The sequence below is a fragment of the Molothrus ater genome, chromosome 15 (assembly GCF_012460135.2).
Source record: "Molothrus ater isolate BHLD 08-10-18 breed brown headed cowbird chromosome 15, BPBGC_Mater_1.1, whole genome shotgun sequence".
Lineage (NCBI taxonomy): Eukaryota > Metazoa > Chordata > Aves > Passeriformes > Icteridae > Molothrus > Molothrus ater.
Window position 1 is genome coordinate 8,304,321 of NC_050492.2, and position 20,115 is coordinate 8,324,435.

At 42.8% G+C, this 20,115-nt stretch overlaps 1 protein-coding gene across 5 annotated transcripts in view; it reads right to left on the reverse strand.

Moving 5' to 3' along the window:
• FSTL4 (follistatin like 4) overlaps positions 1-20,115 on the reverse strand; it is a 208,679-nt gene that overhangs the window by 94,370 nt on the left and 94,194 nt on the right. For all 5 annotated transcript variants that reach the window (XM_054516443.1, XM_036391608.2, XM_036391604.2 and 2 more), the window contains 2 exons: positions 4,940-5,130; positions 1,405-1,525 (listed from right to left, as the gene is read on the reverse strand). In XM_054516443.1, coding sequence (XP_054372418.1) covers positions 1,405-1,525; positions 4,940-5,130 — 312 coding nt within the window. The remainder of the gene's footprint in view (positions 1-1,404; positions 1,526-4,939; positions 5,131-20,115) is intronic.

Genomic DNA, 20,115 nt, shown 5'->3' on the forward strand with positions numbered 1-20,115 from the left:
TAACTGCATGTCAAGCCTTTATAGCTGGTTTAATGCACTTTATGCCTTCTTAATGTATGAGATTTTATGTTTTACTGTGTATCTGCTATGTTGAATTAAATGCATGCATGGTTCAAACAGGTCCATGGTGACAACTGGGGCTAATCTTAAAGCACTTTAAACACCTTCCAATATTTAAAGGCTGCCTACAGGAGAGGTGAAGAGGGACTTTTAACAAGAGCATGGTATGATAGGACAAGGGGGAATGGCTTCAAACTGACAGAGTGCAGGGCTAGACTGGATATTTTATGAAAAAATCCCTCCCTGTGAGGGTGGAGAGGCCCTGGCACAGGCTGCCCAGAGCACCTGTGGCTGCCCCATCCCTGGAAGGGTTCAAAGCCAGGTTGGATGGGGCTTGGAGTGACCTGGACTAGTGCCAGGTGTCCTTGCCCATGGCAGGGGGTGGAACTTGATAATCCTTAAGGTCCCTTCCAACCCAAACCATTCTGTTATTATTATCTAAATTGGTTTTTTTTTTAAATGAAAAGCTGTAAATCAAGAAAACAGACATCATCCACTTTAGAAAAGAATCCTGCTTAAGAGGTAACCAGATTGTTATTGGCCCTTTCCCTGCACTCAAGCAGAGTCAATGGTTGAATCCTGCTTCAGTTTTAGCCACAATGTTGTAACCACACCAAGTTCTCTGTAGCTCACTGTCCTGATTAATGAATAACCTTGCCTATTTGCATTTTTTCTTTAGTATCCCAAAGGAATGGGCAACAACACAACTTTCTATCACCTAGATGAAGGGAACAGTGTGGGCCTTTTCCAGTGAAGGACTTCAACGAATGCTTACCTTGAAGCAAGAATTATTTATAAAGATCAATGGGATAACAGAAATATTGATTATATCCCACTGTTTAAGCAGCTCTGTGATTCCCAGATTCTTGCACAGGATGCTGAGATTTGTATCATGATTGCAAACTCTAATACACTCATTAACATGGGAAAAAAAAAACGTAGAAAACATAATTCCCAAGCAAAATATTCAGTAAACACCTTCGCCAGAGCAAACTAACTCATATTACCACAGGACCTTTAGACAGGTTTCCATCTTGTTTCTTTAGGGTTAATCAAACCACATACTCAGGGCTACAGACCTTGGCCAGGCCACCATCTCTCCCTTGCCATCAACAAGAAGCACAACAAGACACAGAAGAAAACAATAAACTTGACACACCTGTACCAACCTCCTGCTCCACACTGTGGAGCACAGACACCTTGGAAGCAAGCCTTCCAAAGAGTTTTCATGGCATTAAAGACAAAAAAGGCATCATCTTGGCTGACCACATCTAGGAAGACAACAGTGCCCTCACAGATATTGGCATGCTCCAAAAGCCAGGACAGAGCAAAGCAGGGACTCACGGAAGGCTGTGTAGAGCTCCTGCAGGGTCAGGTGGCCATCGTTGTTGTAATCATCAAACTGGAGAAGGTCTTCAAGTGTACAACCCAGAAAATCACCCTCCAGGTCCTCCTTCTTCATCAACTGCAGCAAAGAGAACAGGTGACCTCACATGTAATGCAATGCTACACACTGCTGGCCTGGCTCACCTGGCAGATTTTCCATGAAATGACCTTTGGGGACATAGATAGATACATAGATATAGATAGATAGACAGACAGACAGACACACAGATAAATTATCATATCTACCATTATATATTGCTTTCTATCAAGATATTCGTATTCCTGCAGCACTTCATGGACCATGGACTGAAGAGCTCCTTCCTTTACCAGCAGCACAGACATGCATTTTTGTTTTGAAAACGGACTGAAAAATAAATATTCAACAGGGAAAAAGGAAAGTCTGTTTCTCTTTTCTCCTCGGTAAGTAAGGACAAAATAGTGTGCCCTGATTTTAGGACTAGAACAGGCAATAGTGGATGGTGTACTCAACACTGATGTGCTTTTCCAACCCCTGAGAGTTTGCTTCTTTTTTCAGCATTTCATTTGGGTTCTCTGAATTTATTGTAGAACATGAAGAAAACTGCTGAACAGTTGCATCTTCCAGACAGGAAAGCTTTTTCTGTAGGCCAGGGATTCTTTTATTTACTATTCTAGTCTTGACCCATTATGTTGAAGCAATTTAGAGTAATAATGCTAAAAAAATGACCCTTCACCTAGCAAGTAAAAAGTATTCAATAAAAGTGAGATCAACCATAACTTCCAAGATCAATCCTCTAAAGATGGAAACTTCCCTTTGTCTACCCTTTGTATAGAAAATTGATTAACTTTTCATAAGACTGACAAGTTTTTACCAGTCCTTTTGATTCAATGTCAGGGAAAAAAACCAGTGGAAAACGCTTCAGCTGTGACACACTTGGTAGATTTATGAACCTGACTTTAAAATACATTAAAGATTTAAATGGAAATAATAGTCCAGTTACCACCATTGTTAATAGCCTTTATCCATGGTTGCAAAACTACATGGCAATTTCACTGTTGGGTCCAGAGGGAAAATATTGGATAGGGTCTACCAGCAGACAGGAGGCAAACCAGCTCTAAATAGAAGGGGATGGGCCAACTGTTGCCATTGTTTTGTTCAAAGCAATTGTGTTGTGAAGAACACACAGATGGGTGCTGAATCCATGAAGGATCATCCCCCCTGGAGGACTCTCCTTTGGGGTGAATCCCTCTGCAGTGAGCCTCCTAAAGATCCATTTCCAGGTCTTAAAAATCACTTTTTACTGCAGCAGTGCAAGTTACCAGCCTTGAGTTTTTGCTTGCAGACAAAATTATAGTGCTCAAGAGACTATTTTTCTTTTAAATAAAACAAAGCAAAGGCACAGCACCAGCTCATCCAGTAGTCAGAGGGAACAAGATCTCACTGCATCACGTTCAGCTCAGCTTCCTCTGCCCATGGGCAATGAAATTCCCATCTTTGGGGGAAATTTAAAGTTGCAGAGAGCTTCAAAATAGAGAGCTAATGCAAATCAATTACAAACCTACCTAAGAAAGAGGTAAGAATAGTTCTGTTAAGACTATAACCTGGGTAATTAACAATTGCTCATTACCTAAAAAAATGTCCCTTGAAACCTGGGTGGATAAACTGCTCTTGTAAGAGCACATAAAAATCATCTTGTTAAAGAGAAAAATAAAGAATTGGCATGTTACAAATAAACTGTGAATCCTGCTCTGTGAGAGCCCAGAGCTGCCCAGAGATGTGTCCTCAGCCATGCTGCCACCAAGGGGCCCAAGAGCAGAGACACTCAGCTCAGGACTAAAAGCACTCATGGTTTATCTAAATTGTGCATTAAAAGGTATTATTTTGTCTTTTGAGAGGTGATCCCACTGTCAGCTCAGCCATGCTGGTGGCCAGATTGTGTGGAGAATGCCTGGGTGAGAGGGCTCCTGGCTGAGGCTGAACTTATTCTGGTCTATCAAACTGCAGTGGGCTCCAGATATTCAGGCATATTTTCTGATTTTGATAACAGTGAGAAGAATTAAAATAAGAGTAGCCAATGTCTGTGTTTTCACTTGTGAGAGAGACCTGGGCTCCAGGCACATCTGCAAACAAAGCCCAGAGGAACTTTGAGGCAGAGCTTACAGCACTGCCTGAGCTCCTTTGCAATAACAATTGCTTGCAGGCTGCCAAACCTTTATTTCCATGAGAGTTTTAAAATCCTAATAAAATAAATTTCATGTAAAAAGGGCAAAAAAATGGACAATAGAACAGACACTTAGATGCCACTCTGTAAAATCTGGCTTTGAATTAAGATAAAAGTGTTTTCTTATAGCTACCATGTCTTTATAAAAAAATCATTGCCTTCAGAGGAAATATTGCATATATTCATAGCTGTGAGATCTAAGGGAATTTACACTGACAATTTGCATTGTGTGGAAAGGATCAAGCATCCTGTCAACAGCCTGAGGACTAAAATGCAGCACAAACTGTCCTGGAGAGGAGTGAGCTCAGGGAGGAGCAGGCTCGTGCCTGTAACACACTCTGTGTTCCCTGGGAAGTCAGAGTGCAGATGAGACACTCAAGGGTGAAATTACTCTGAACAACCTGGTCTAGTGGCAGGAGTCCCTGCCCATGGCAGGGGGTGGAATGAGGTCAGCTTTCAGGTCCCTTCCCACTCAAACCATTCCATCATTATATGAAGGAACAGCTTTGGAAACTGGAATAGGTCCTAGATAGGACTGGCTTCCAAAGGGCTCTTAGAAGGCACTTGCTTCTAATTCTTCTCATGGATGACATAATGGAATGGAAAGATATTTTACAGGACTGTTTTCCTAGGTCTGCACGTGCAAAGAGCAAGTTGAGGACACAGAGTACCCAGGCTGGGTGCCCAGGATGGCTGTTTGATTCACTTTACCAAGGAGATGAATTCCAACAGCACAGCATGCCTGAAATTACAAATAATAGCTTTTTCGAGCTCTTACCTTTTCTATTAATTTCTGCTAACCCAATCATTTCAGCATCTGCCCAGGGATTTTAGGACAATATACCTGCTGACAAACATCCCAACTTTGCTGTCACATTACTCTATGCTAATGCACAGTCCAGAAGGCAGGGAGAAGAATTGAGAGATTGCTGCCTAACTTACATGCACCTAAAAAATCTAAATTGATTCTCCCCAAGCCAGCCAACTAGAAATACTTCAGAAGATGTCAGTTAGCAGAGCAAGGATTATTATCTATTTTGAGGAGTATGGATGGGGCTGGAAAGCTGCCATGTTTTTGTTTGGAGATGAGCTTCAAATGTTTGAGACAATGCTGACTCCTGGGAGATGCAGAGAGAGACTCATTGACTGTGTTAGACTTTCCTCCTGTACTTGCTGCTGACTGGACAGGTACAAATGACCATTCCCACCTGAGTGCTGCCGCGTTACATTCAATTCACACTTCGAATGAAAATCCACTCCATAATTCCATTCTCACTGAACAATAAACCTACCTGAGCCAGTTCAGAGCTGCTGAGGTGCCCATCGCTGTTGAGATCCAAGTGCTTAAAGAGCTCTCCAATGAGGAAGCGTTTCTGGGCTGGCCTGTCCTTGGCCAGGCTGCCAGGGGGGCTCTGGCGCCGAGCCTGCAGGTCCAGCAGGATGCTCTTCAGCCGGCTGTAGTCTGCCATCGTGCACCTGTCCCCTGAGAAATAACACAGCATCACTGCACCATGCGCATTTATCCTTATCTCTTCAAAGGACTGAGGGCCTAAAAGGAAAAATTAGGCGCATTATGTCTGCATATTCAGCTCTGCACTTGAGGAGCTCCTGTGGTTGTTGCCTTTTGTAATAGCTGGCAGATTTTCTAAATCCTGCTGTCAGGGATACTCTTCAGGATGTTACCATCCAGATTTTATAGGGCTTCAGTCATAGACTGCCACACTCAGTTTTGTGACTCCAACAAATATTAAGTTGGCTCTATGCTTTTCTATGTGAATAAATTTATCCCATAAAGTAAAAAATAAACCTGGGGAAGCTGATGTTTAGAAAGTTCCACTAATGTAACTGGTACCTCAGACTGTCACAGTGTGTCAAACATGGGGCTGATCTCAGGGAATCCCCAGAGGCAGCCTGGGGTGGTAGAAAGCCAGAGGAAGGACAGTGAGGAGTGCAGGGCTGTGGGGAGCCCCTGCAGATGTGGTGTCACTAGTGCCTGCTCTCATCACCCCGCTGCAGGCTGAAATAAACACTGTCCTGTCCCTGACCAGGGAAAAAGGTTATTACCAGGGAAAAGCCCTCAAGCCACTCTCCCTGAAGTGACTCTGGCTTGGCTGAAGAAATCAGATTGAATCCTCCTGACCCTGAAAGCTCACGCTGTGCCTGCAGCATCCAGCCCTTCCCCTCCTCAAGGAAATGCATCCACATGCCCAAAGTGGTACAAGATATTATGACCCTTTTCTGCTCATCTGTTGGCTGGCAGAGCTCGGCAGAATGAGAAATGGCAGCTGTCCTTCTGTGCAAAGCTGTTTTCTTTAGTGCAGAGCACAGTGGCTGGTGCCTCGCAGGAGCCTTGGAGCAGACCCTGGAGCACCCTCAGGCTCCAGCTGTCCCACACTCTGTGGGTACCAACCACACCCCACCAACAGCATCAGCACCTCCAGCTGCTCCCCTCAGATGTCCTTATGTCTATAATGTAACTTCCCTATAATGTAAAAGCCTTACTCTCTGCAATATTGGGTTTAAAACAAACCTTTCCTTTATATCCCATCACTGATCCTCTTGGATTAAATCTAAGATTGAAACTTAAATCTACGAGAAGATGGTCCCACATCAGTTTAAGGGACAATACCCTTGTAGATCAGCACCCCAAAGACTCTAAACATTATTCCTCTGAAAAATAACAGAAGACTCTGGCACAGTGACAACTAATGTTCCTGTCCCTTTCATGCTGAGCTGCAACATTTAGGACCTCTTGGTCCCACTCCAACTGAAACCCAATTAAAATTCCAGGTGGGAGGCACTTCTCTGATAGCAAACCCATCTACTGTCAAGGTGTTTTTTTACCCTTCATATTTTGTGCTCACAACTTCAAAAGCATTATGAGCTGAGAAGGTGAGAGAGGACACAGAGGCTGAACATGTGCTCACCAGCCAGGTCAGTGCCCTCGTGCTACACGAACAAGTACTGCAAGACAAGGCTTATTTCCTACCCTGAACTCAGTCCCATCTAGTTTGGAGAGCTTCCTGCTGCTCAGGGATAGTAAGCAGCTGATAAATTTTTCCTTCCCTCTAAACAACCTCCAAAAAGCACCGGGTCCCACTTGGATCAGATTTGTTTTACAGAAAAAACAAGGCTATTCAGCTACTATTAGTTGTGTTTATTATTCTTGACTTTTTTATTTCCAACCATGTCATGTGATGGTTTGTGAAGGCAGTATATATATATTTTTTCCATTCAATCACCAGCTTATTTAAGAGAAAACCTGATTATTGTATCCATTTAATCAAGCTATTCTGTTGTATATACTGTTTTAGCTACAGCAATAATATTTTTTCTCTTAACTGGAATTTTATTTTCAATCAAAAGTTAATCCCAGAAATGTATCTAGGGCTAATGAAGACAGGGAAAGCGATTTAATTTTCTTCCACTTCTGTTTCTGCTTTGTGGTGTCCATCAGTGGGCACCAGCAGTGCCACAGGCAATGTACATGGTGACACCTGGGTAGGCTGACCCACTTACCTCGTGCTCCCCACAAGGACAGGCCAAAGCAGTTCTTACTTTACACCCTCCAGGTTTGTTTTCAGCAGCTGGGACTTCTTTTTGTAGATATTTGCTGTTATCTGGGTAAGGCTTTCCCAGCCTTCCTCCCTCAGCACTACCTCAAGTGTCACATCTACAGGGGGTTTTTTCACACTTGCAGGGATGGGGACTCCACCACCATCCCGGGCTGGATGGAGTCAACCCAAAAGAATTTTTCCCTAATCCTCAACCCAAGCCTCCCCTGGTACAACTTGAAGCCATTTCATCTCATCCTGTCATTTACTACTTGGGAGAAGAGCTCGACCCTCTCTTGGCTACAACTTTCAAGCAGTTACAGAGAGGGAGAAAGTCCCGCTGCCTCCTTTTCTCAGGCTGAACCCCCAGTTCCCTCAAGCATGGTGTGAAGCCAGGGGACAGTGATCTCCTTTCACTGAATTACAACCCTCCTGCATTCTTCCATGCTCAGAAAACAAAGCCACCACAAAACTGCTTTTCTTGAAAAACTACACACTGCTCTGGGCTGCCAGCCAGCCCAAGGTAAATGTGCCCATTTACCTTGGGGGTCACAGCCATGCTGCAGCTTCCAGGCAAGTGTGATGGTCACTAAGAGTGAAATAAAGGAAAGCACAGAAGGACAGAGCTGGTGACAGCTGCTGGCAGCAATTCCCAAATCCTGCTATAAACCCATAATACATTTTTCCTCATCACACTGTTGCTATGTTCAGGGTCATGGATCCAGCAGACCCCCATCCTGCACAGCAGGGTAAGGCCAGTCCATGGTGAACACATCAAAGAAAACCAGCAGTAAGACAATTATGTCTCTTATTTAAAAAATAAGTCCAGTTTCACATGTTGCTAACATATGCTGCAGGCAGAAAGTCAGAAGGTGCTTCTAGCCCCTGTCAAATCAATACCTTCACTTCCTTCTGGAGAAAATCACACTCTCCAGCTCTGCTGGAAGTGGATCCCAAGCCTCTCTCCAGAGTGGGGATGTGACAGACTGCATGGGTCTCACACCTTTGCACATTTTCCCTGACATCCCAGACATCTGAGGGCTGCAGTGACACAGAAGCAGTTGGTCAGAGCCCAGCAGTGCTGAGCTGTTTAGCAGCACACAAGTAAAAGCAATAAAGTTCTGTCCCAGGGTGTGAGATTGATAATTTGCTCCTTTGGACTAAAAGATCAATAGAGAAATGCACTACAACTGTAATATATATATATGCATATAAATATATAATTTATATACTTATTCTTACTGTAGTGAAGGAACAGAGGGAAAACGTCTCCAGGTCAGTTGAAGTACTCTGACCTGAAACTATAACTTTATACTAAGTCTGGCCAAAGCTCAGAAATTATCTGTGCTTGGGATGTGTGAGCTGATGTGCTGCTGCACAACCCAGACCTAATGGTATTTTTTTCAAACAAAATAAGGTGCTTCAGCAACCAGACATGGATGTCCTAGAAAAGAGGCACTGCCTGCTCAGCCAAGTTATGGAGGATACTCAAGACATCTGGAAAGTCAATACCTAAGACAGCAAGATTCTCCTGCAGCAAAGATCCTTCCCCTTATTTACTAAGCATTATTATTGCATCTTTTAACCTAAGTTCCTTACAGACTGCTGACACAGAGCTGGTTTATACATCTTGGAGAGCAAAGCTCTGTATTTCCCCTCCTTCCCTCTCAATCTCTCCTGCTGTCCTGACATCTGTAATCTTCTTACACTCTGCCAAGCATCTACCAACTTTATCTACTAAATACTGTCTCTTTAAGCTTCTGCCACCTCTGGTTCTGTTCTTCCAGGTATTACAAATCTGACTGTTAAGCAAAAAGAATGTCAGAAAAGCTCTCTGTGTGCCCTCTCACTTATCCCCACTCTCCTCTCTCTCTGCTGACTGCCCCCAGCAGTTTCCTTTGCAACACAAACTAATCATTAGCAGTTTATCTCATCTGAGGCTGCTCTCCTTGGTAGGTCTTGCTAATGGATGTCTCTCAGCATGGTTTCCTTGTTAGAGCTTCCCAGGGACTTGGATTCTGCTCACAATTGCAAGCGGTATTGGGAGGTTTAGTTGGGATGTTAGGAAAAGGCTTTTCCCCCAGACGGTGCCTGGACACAGGAACAGCTCCCCAGGAATGGTCACAGCACCAAGCCTGACAGCCCAAGGAGCATTTGGACAATGCTCTCAGGCACATGGTGGCACTTCTGGGGTTGTCCTGTGCAGGGCCAGGAGCTGGACTTGATGATCCTTGTGGGCTCCTTTTAACTCAGGATTTTGTGATTCTGTGATTTTAGCTGACCACCACTGCTCTTCAGAGACGGGTTTTGAAGTGTTCCTTCCCTGCCCTGTTTCTGAACATCAGAACTGTCACCACATGTGTTCCAGGTGCCTGTGTGGTACTGCCAGCTGACCCCCTGTGTGTACTCAGGCACCATCCCCACCACACAGCTGGGAGCCAACACACAGAGAGACACCCACACAAACTCTGGATCAGCTAAAATTGCTATTCTGCCATGCCTTAAACTGATTCTTCAATTCTAGTCCATTATTTCCCTTTTCATGCTGGGGAAGATCTCCAATGAAACAAGCCCTCCTTATCAGTTTAGAGCATTTTCAAACCCAGTAAAGCCTGGAACTGTTTGAATTAAAAAAAGAAAAAAAATAAAAAAGAGACAGGGAAAGAAAAACAATAAGACAGAAGAAAAGTAGAAGAAAAATCCAGCATATGAAGGTGTGATTGCTAAAAGGTGGCAAACAACTGTCACATTTACATGCTCTGCTCCAAGCAATGCTGCTTCTTGCTCTGTTTTGCAGCAGCCACGTAATTCATCCTGTTTAGCACTTCTGCATGCTTTGGCAGATAAAATATTGATCAGCCTGCCAAGGAACACAGAATGCCATTATGTTTTTATGTCAGAACACAGTAATGATCTACATTTATCAAGAGCATCCTCCCTGTGAAAGGTCAGTGGTGAATGTAGCTAAATTGTGATGACAGATCATTAATCCAGCTCCCTCAATAATTGTCCTCTTTAAAAATTTTACTCCTGGTTTCTGTGAATTGCTGCAGGTTTTTACACTTGGATCCCACAGCAATCTTCAACCCAGTTCTGAGTAAAAGCAGATAACAGAGGAACAGCAAGGCTGGAGATGAAAGTGTCCTTCAAAGGAATGCAGGGTACAAAATAAAAATAAACCAAGGAAGCAAAGAGCTTCCTTTGATGGGGAAACTAATCTCCCAGTGAAATATTACTGTGCAAGGTGCCTTACAATACAATGATTACTCGAAATGTCAGTACTTCTTTAAATATCAAAAATGATCTGATAACACCTACAGAGCACCAATCTCTGAGACCTTGGTGTGCAGATCACCTGACAGCAGATGTGAGCCTCAACACACACAGGAGTCTTTAGGGGATTTGAGTCCCACTGGCTCCTGAGCTATTTCTCAGCAAAACTACACGGGCTGCAAGAATGGCAGGTGGCACCTGCAGCTCTTCCTAAAATCCTTGAGAGAAGCTGTGCAGCCATTAGCATCCAGGCTAAGAGTGTGTGATTCAAGAAACATCACAAGGCTTACACACAGTTCAAACTTCTTGTGACCTTTCAAAAACTCCCCAGAAGGTTCCCCTGACTGGCATCTCCATACAGCTGGAGCACAGGTCCCCAGTCCATATGCTCTCAGACCTTGACAATCTGAAACTGTGCTGCCTCTCCCAACACAGGGAGTTAGACTCAGTGTGTTATCCCTGCAGGTGAGATAGGACATAACAACCCAGCAGCCCACACAGAGCTGCCAGCCCTGTTTGGCTCCTGGATCTCACCATCACCTGCCTGAAATCCACCCACCAGGGCAGGACAGTGCTCCTGCTCACTGTGCCCGTGGGGGAGGATGCTAACAGCCCAGTACAAATAACCCACCACTGAAGGGGGAACTCCAGTGGCACTCATTTTCTAGGCAACCCTTCAGCACCACCATATGTGGCAATAAAGAGCAGTTTGGAGCAGGCTGAAGAGTGTCATTTCTAAGGCAGGAGGCACTGGAGGTGTCAATTTATTTGACAGATCCTCTCAGACCATGCTGACTATTTTCAGCTGTTCCTATGGCAGTTTTCAAGCTCCAGGAAGAAATTCAGTGCAGGAGATGAGAGCACTAAGATTTGTTTTCTCATCCGTATCTATAGGGCCAAAAAGATATAGTTACTGAAAATAACATTTCTAGACAAAATTAAAGGGGTTGGAGAAAAGTCCTGTTTTCAAAACAGCCCTTTCCCTGTGTTTCACTCAGGTTTTACCTGGCATTGTTAGAAGGATCAGAAAATGACTAAACTAAAATGTTATGAATTTATTTCTGAGTGTGGCTCCTCAATTCTTGTGCCATTAACGGCAAAATTCCTCATCAGCACCAGCCCATTTTCCTACACACAAAATGAAAGTGTTGGCTGAACAGTGGAAATGTGGTCCCAAAAGATCAGACTGCTGAACCTGAGTGAGACATTCTGTGAACTCTTTACCCCAATGATCTGCTGCATTACAGCCTGCTTGACTCCACAGAACAAGTTTACATGGGGACAGGAAAATTAAAGATGACTTCAGTTCTTCAGGGGTCTCCTTGCAAATCCCCACTCTGCCATGCAAATTTTTTACCTGTCTCTTTCTATCTATCTTCCTCTTCCTTTAATTGCTTGTTTCTGCACATGCATGGAGAGTTTGGCTGGACTTTCCTCCCAATTTTCCTGTGTGGTTGGAAAGAAGAAAATAACTGCTTTTCTCAACAATTTACATGAACAGACTTCTCTGAGCAAGTGCAGCTGCAGGAGGAGGACATCAAGAAATCTTTTTGGAATTGACAATTTCTTCCAATTTAGAGATATCTGTGAGTTTTGAATCTTCCCAACTCTAATTTTTATAGGCTGTAAATACTACAGGTTGGATATTAGGAAAAAATTCTCCATTGAAAGAGTGGCTAAACCTTGGAAGAGGCTGCTCAGGGAAGAGGCAGAGTCATCATCCCTGGAAGTGTTCAGAAAATGAGCAGATGTAGCACTTTGCAATGGGACAGTGGTAATGGGGATATTTGGCTGAAGGTTGGACTTTATGATCTTGGAGGTCTTTTCCAACCTTAATGATTCCAGGATTCTATGCAAGGTCTGAGCAAACCAATTTAGGATGAAGAGAAATTAACTCAAATCTTAATATATAGACATCAGTGATAACAACCATTTAACTTCTGATCATTCAGAGAAAGCTTCCTATAAAACACCAGGCTGTGTTCTGCAGCAATTACACTGCACATAACCCCACTGCAGTGTTCCTGTAACACCTGACAATAACACAGGGAGTGTTCTGCTGCCTCCAAACATCACTGAAGACCATCTCAGTGCACAGAGGAAGACACACACCACAGATGTGACATTAAGGCAAAGCTGCTAATTACATCCTGTTCCCTCACAGCATCACCTGCCTGCCTCCTTCACACACAACCAAGCCCCTCAAAGGCTGAGTACCTGTTTTATTCCTGAGTTGAATTTACAGGTTAAGTGAAACTCTGGTTCAGTTCCTGCTAAGAGGAGCAGATGTTTAACTTCATGCAAATTCATGAACATCCTTCAGTTGCCTCTGCTGAAAAAATTCAATTAACAATAAAAATCCAAACTAACTTGCTTATCTTAGGGATGTGTTTCAGCTAATAAGATGTACATTTATCAGGTATCCATATATAATTTAGCAGCAACTGGGAGCTCACCAAATTTATCACAGAAATGGAATGGAATATATGCCATGAAGTAGATACTATTAAACAATAGACATTTACAACCTGGAAGAGTTAAAGCTTGCTTCAGTGTATATTTGTTTCAATATTTCATTTTATTACAAGAAAAAGCACCCATCTATTACTCTGCGAGTTTTAAAAATATATTAAAAACTTACAGCATGAGAATATTAATTCCCAGTTCTATAAACAAAAACTCTATTCCTACCTTAAACAATTACCTTCCAAACTGCATAAAGCTAAATGAATCGTATGCCTCAGCCCCTAATGCACAGAAAGAGGTGGATGAATTTGCAGCCTTTCTTGGGAAGCACAAGAATTACACACTTGGTTTGCCAAGTCCAAAGGCAAGTTCTAGATTTGTGTCCTGCCTGGAAGGGAGCAGGAGCAGCCCCAGGGAGGGAGGCAGGAGGAAGCCTGCAGGTGGGAAAACACACAATAAATGCAATTTATCAAGTGCCTATCACCACCTAGGCAGTGTGCCACAGATTTATAGATTTTTAAAGCCAAGAGGGATTATGTGCACACTCTGACCTCCTGCCCCAAGTTCAACAAGATTTTCCCTGCAGCAGCTCCATAATTTGTTTGCTCTATAGCACACCACCCAGGAAGGCTTCCAGCCCTAATTTAAGCATCAAAGAGCAATTTTTTCAAATGATTACTTAGTCTCGGTGGGCAAACACATTTTATTTTTAATTTGTTTAGCTTCAATTTCCATCCATTGAATTTTGTTACACATATTATCTGGTACACCAAACTGTAAGTCTCATATTCCACATCACCATCCCAGGTCTGCTGTGCTCATCTCATGTTCCACCTGTCCTCTCGAGGAGCTGTGGGATACAATGGCTCTCACTAAGGCAGCTCACATTCTGAATGACTGAGTGGTTTTGTCTCTTTTCTGGGAATTTTATCCTTCTGTGGTTGGAACAAAATGACTGTGGCCATGTTTGCAAGAACCTTTGGCTTCTAGTCAGCAGTGGGCGGCTTTTCCAAAATTAAATGCCTACCCCTGAGCAGGCTCAGACCATTCCTGGTACTACAAGGTGATAGTGGGCACACACTACTTTGTGTGCACTGCCCACAAAGAGCCCAAAGACTGTTCCCAAGCCAGGGATTTCTAGATGATTTGGTGAATGATTGCTCTCATTGCACCAGGACATCTCTCACAAAGATCCACTCAGCATTCCCAAAAACTATTTAGCATAAAGAAGATGTTACTAACAGCAATGCCTGGGCTGGGAAAGCACAAAAGCAAACAAGGCTATTCTGATTATATTTGCTGCCTGCTGAGTATTAGCTGTTATTTTTGGGTAAAAAAATTAAAAATTATTGTCAAACCAGAGGGAAGAAACAATGTGATGAACATCAATGCAGATGAAGGAACACCACACAGTCAAGGCAAACAACTCATAACTCCTATATTGCTTGTCTCAACTATTAGGTGAGTGTAAATATAACAGAAATCCTGAGTGAATTATGCATGAGTCCTATGCTGAAAACTGTCTGTTTCTAATGATTAATTTACTCAAAACACAGCCCACTCTGCTGTAAATCTATTACTCCCCACAGAGATCTGATCTTACACACACACTCTCACACACTCAACTCTCTGTGACGATTGTGTATTCTCTCTAAATTATATTATATACACAATAAGATTGTATTGTTCTGCTTTTTAAAAGCTATTAAGCTAAACTAGTGATGCTGCATCCTAAGGTGCAGATAAGGGAGGAGGAGAGCAGGAGAGGAAAATGTCCCTTATAGAGGTCTTTTAACAATAACAACAAAAATAGCTTAAGAATGTCTAATTACTTAAGAATCCCATCCCAAAACAAACAGTGTAATGAATTGCTTCAGTGATTGAGAAACACTGTATTGAAAGAGTCTGGGAAGATAGTGAGGTTTTTATAAAGGGTAAGAAAGAGAAGAAATAAGACAAGAGAGGTGACTGGGCAGGTGCAAGGTGGGTGCTGAGGATTCTCAATAGAACCTATAAGGGATACTGCATAATACTGCTTTCCAATATGGAAAACAAAACAAAACAAAATGACTAACAAAAAAGTAAATAGACCTATTTGTGAAAAGACACACTCCATGATAGTAACAGCTGAGCAGCACTCCTGAAAACAGGGGTGTTCTCTATAAATCCAGGCTTGAATTTCTGTTTCATCACTTCAGCAAATCAAAGGTGATTAAAGGCAAACCTACTGTGTATGACTGTGTATGGCATCTCCATTTGTGTGACTTGTACTTTCTGGGGTCAATCATCCATCCCAGAGCCCTGATGCTCCATGGCAGCACAATGGGACACTTCAGGAACCTCCACACTCAGTCTGTACAGAGTGGTAAAACTAAACACTCTGCCTTTAGCAAGAATTAACTTGATGGTATTTTACATATTTCCTTGTGCTTTTGCTGTAAGGATGGTTGGATGACAGGTTTCTTTCCAGGCTGAACCTTTGGGCCAGCAGCAATGGCAGGAAGGCTCTGATCAGCATAGTTTCATTGTGATGGGCTATGAAGGAGTATTTGGAGGACAGCTGTAGGTCAGCAGGGAATTTTAGGGTGCTGGGAGCAGTCTGTACTGATCTACAGACTTCTCCCTGTCCATGTCTGTCCAATCCATTCAAAGGCTCTGAGATAAGGCTCTCAAAGTGCTTTCAGAGAGCTCCTGGCATGGCTTTGAAGCCTCGAGCGCTGCCAAAACACAAACAGCAGAATAAACACAGCACAACACATCTGCTGGGACCCTTCTATCTGTACACAGAGCAGCATCAGATGCTGTGTCAGTGATGGATTGCAGCCTCAATACAGAGGCAGCAAAAGCAGGAGATGGACAAGAAGTTAAGAGCTATCACCCTTGGCTTGATGGATATCGCCACAGACAAGGGAAAACCCAAACCAAATACATCAAGCAGAGGAGTTGTTTGAAAGCCAATATCTTTTGCAATGTATCTGCTGTAAGCATCAGTTTACACCTGATGCTGAGCTTTAGCTTAATTCTTCACACCTGAGATTGCTATTTTTAAATGAAGGGAATTAACCTTTCACACCATTAATGTCTGGGGAATGCTGCTTTGTTAACACTTAAGCCAAATCTTCCTGAGTGATCTGCAGGACAGAAATAAATAAACAAGGTCTTTCTGGCCATTTGAAGCACCTGAAACCATATATGATAAAACCACTGTCATTATGAACTGGAAGAGTTAATTAATGTACAGTGATGATTAGCTTCACTCACTCTTCAGTTATGTGAGGAAGAGTGTGCAGGAAGCAGACATGCCTATCACTGTAGCCAACACTTATTCCTCATTTCTTTATGTAAAATGTCCTCAGTACTTTAATGCAGACACCCTTTAATTTAAAATAACCAAACCAAACAGGTTTTTGTTAGATAAACAGGACGTTTGCTCATTGTGCCTGCTTCAGTTGGTGATGCTACACAAGCTGCAGTTTGCCATTTTACAAACCTCTACCTTATTCCTATTAGAGAAAGCAAAATTGTCTGGATTCCTTTGGGAAGTAACCAATGCTCACTTTTTTATGGCTGACTGGTATATCTATCAAATACTTCTAGATAGCAAATGTGTTATTTGGAAGCTTTAATAAACGTTAAAGTCCTCCGGCACTAATGTAAATTTTGCAGATTCTGTTCTGCTCTGAAACACCTTTCCAAACAATTCACTGGCTCTGCTGTCAGAAGGAACGCTTCACTATCGCTCAGTGCTTGAGATTTCATGAATCTGACTCTCTGGTAAAGGTGTTTTTAATTTTTACTGTTTGGTGTCTTATCTGTATGAAGCATGCACAGGAAAAGTGGCCAGCAATGTGTACTACAAAGGCCACCGTGCACCATCCTTGGTGATGGATGCAGTCAAGAACATTTTTTCTTTTTCTTGGGTACTTGTGTGCACAGATTTTCTCTGATACCTTCTTGGAGACACTTCTACTTTTATCACAAGACCACAGGATCTGCCACAGGACAGCTTCATCCTCTATCACAGAGATTTTAAGGCAATTCTGAGCCCATTGCCTGTGGTTACCTGTTCTCTCACCAACATCCCTACCCTGAAGGTGTGTGATTTTTACAACAGGGAGAGCAGAGAGTATGTGCACACACAGTGAAGCAGTTCTCATGACATTTTCAATCCAAAAGCAAGAGGAAAACACCCTAATTCTCCAGAAATTGTGTGTCCTTCCACATCCTCAAAGGCATTCAGAGAAATCCTCTGCAAAACACTGCTGATTTACAGCACTTCTCACCTTGCACTTGAACTGAGGAGTCTCCCATATCCTCTTGCAGAGCACCAAAGGGCAGCACATGTAATTACAGTAAGCAGGAGTATTTATTATTGTTAAGGACGTGTGTAATGGTCTGATAACGATGTGCTGTGCCTGTTGTTCAGATGTCATTAGGAGACCTCTCAGGCATCTCATTAGTAGACCGTAACATACACCCTAAAGGGTGTCACTGCAATTATAAAATGTTAACTTCTGAAGAGGAAAACATGCACAAGGGACAGAAAGTACTTCTAATGGAGAAATAAGGCATTAAAAAGGAATAAGAAACTTCACACAGAAAACTCTTAAATTAGTCGAGAAACAACAGATTAAAGGGAAACATTTACAACGTGCACATGTAGACACCAGAGCCTACCTACTCCTCCAGAATTTAATGAGGTCAAAAGTTCTCCATTTAGTAGAAAAGAATAGCTGGATTTTTGCTATTATAATCACACACATACATAGTGTCTTACACATACGGCACTCCAGAAACAATACAGTTGGAGAGTGAAATTGTGCCACTTAATGACTCAATGGCCCTATGCTATGTAGAGATAAACCCAATTCTTTCCAGGTGACAAACAGTGCAGATGAGGACTACAGTGCCTATTGCACCAACCTGCCCAATCAACCAGAGCATTCAACTCAACCTCTGAATAGACCCTGACCTGTCTTTAAAAGGCACCTGCAGCATTTACAACTCTGAGGGCTCCAACAGAGAGAAAAACATGAATTCATCTACTCTAACTTCCCATTTACACCACAAACCCACATCACTGCTTCCTGTCCTCTCCCTTCAGAGACCAGGCAACAGGAACAAGATTTTTATTTCTGCTCTAAATCCATGTTATGAACAGCAAATACAGCAGATCAAGCAACAGAATAAATAAATAAAAGCTCACCAATGCTACAGGCTGAATTTTGGGGATTAATTCCTCTCCTCTTTCTTTGTGGGATTTCTTTTTAATATTTTCTCTTAAGCACTATAATGATGGATGATGAATGGGACAGTTATCTGAGCACTGGAAGTGCTTTGCTTCTGACAAGTCAAATAACCTTTCTGCAGCTCAGGGTACCAGTTCTGGAGCAGATCTGCTGGAGGCCTGTCAAGATAACAATATCCCCACACCAACTGCTGGCAGTGGGATTTTTCATTATATATGTCACTAAACTACAGAGGGAAGCCTCTTACCAAAGAAATAGGGGGATGAAAACATGTTTTTCCTGAAGATTTTCAGCACTGAGAGTGCCATATTCCAGGGTAAAGCATGAATGACAAATCACTGTGTTTTGATCCATGAGAGCAAGACATCGAGAGGGAAGAGGACAGTTTAGGATCTGGGACAAAGGGAGCAGTGGCCCCAAGGGAGCTGCCTGCCCAGGCAGAGCACAGCTGGCACTGGCACTTCTGTCCCTGCCTTGCAGGGCTTCAGCTCATGCTCTGTCTCAACAGGCTCCCTCCAGACCTCCCTAAAGAAAGGGGCTCCCCGAATTTCATCTCTCTGGGCTGGAATGACCTCTGTAAGAAAAACAACACAACATTCAGGCCATTATTTGATAGCTTTGTCTGCATCCACGTGAACAGAATGAAAACAAATTAACCATTCCCTCTGTTGGCTGATGCCCTCTGATAAGCAGTGGCCAGTCACAATAATGGGACAAAGCTCCCAGCTCAAACTTCTTCAGGCAACTAAAGTAACCTCTTGAGTTTTGCTCTTTTTTATACAATGGCAGCCAAATATCTGAAAACTTTAAAAACTAATATTCTTTTTATGAATTTTTATGCTTCATATGCTAGAATTTGTAAAACCACAAAATGTTTTGAGCTGCAATCACTGAAGCAGAAAATATATCTATGGCTGTCAGATAAATTTGTTTTCAGCTGTGAAAAAAATATATTGCTATCTCACATAAAGCAGTATCCTGGCATCCCAAATATACCAGCCAGCAGCTCCTTGGTCTAATTCGTATTTCAAAGATATTGCAAGTGACCCATTCATGAAATGTGATGGTGGCATTTGTGAGTAGATTTGTAGCAACAGTGTAAACCCATTGACTTTTACAAAAAAGAGACAGAAAGATTACACATCTGGATCTCTGCTAAGGGGTGCAGAAGGTCGCCAGCAATGCCACCTCTGCAGCTGGTGATGTTTGTACCCCAGACACAATGAGAAACTACAGAAATGCATTCCTACACCACAGTTCCCTTGCACATCACTGTGCTCAGCACTTCTTACCTCTCACATCCATGGAAAGCACAACACACCAGGGCTCTGAGCAAACCAGCAAATGTCAGAGGAGCAGCATCTTTAGTAATACTCATTAAAATCTGATCATTGTTTCCTATGACATACAAAGCACCCAGACTGTTCTCTGGCTGTGCCACTCCGTAGGTCACCTTTTTTCCATGTCTTTGAGAATCTTATTTAATCCTTTTGACTTCCAGTTCATTCACTCACTTCTGAAAGAATCTGCTGTCCACTCCATACATCCAGACCTGAGGAAACTGTTACAGGAAACCTTGGGCATTTGAAGCTTCAGGAGAAGCCATCCCAGAGCCTCCCAAACCCTGCCTTGGGAAGCCATGCATGGTCTCCTCCTGCTAATGAACAGCCCTTCCCTGCCAGGCTTTAGCAGGACCTTTTGTCTTGGGAGCTTTGTGGCATATTGAGGCATAATTGCTTTCTGACTGATATTCAAATGTAAAAACTTTAATTCATTACATCTTACAAAAGAATTCAATTTTCCTGTCAGGTAGAAGATCTCCATGGTGTTTCAGGTTCCCTACCCAAGGCATGGGGCTGGAATGAGATGATCTTTAAGCTCCTCCAGTCTAAACCATCCTGTGATTCTTTGATTATAGGTTAAATT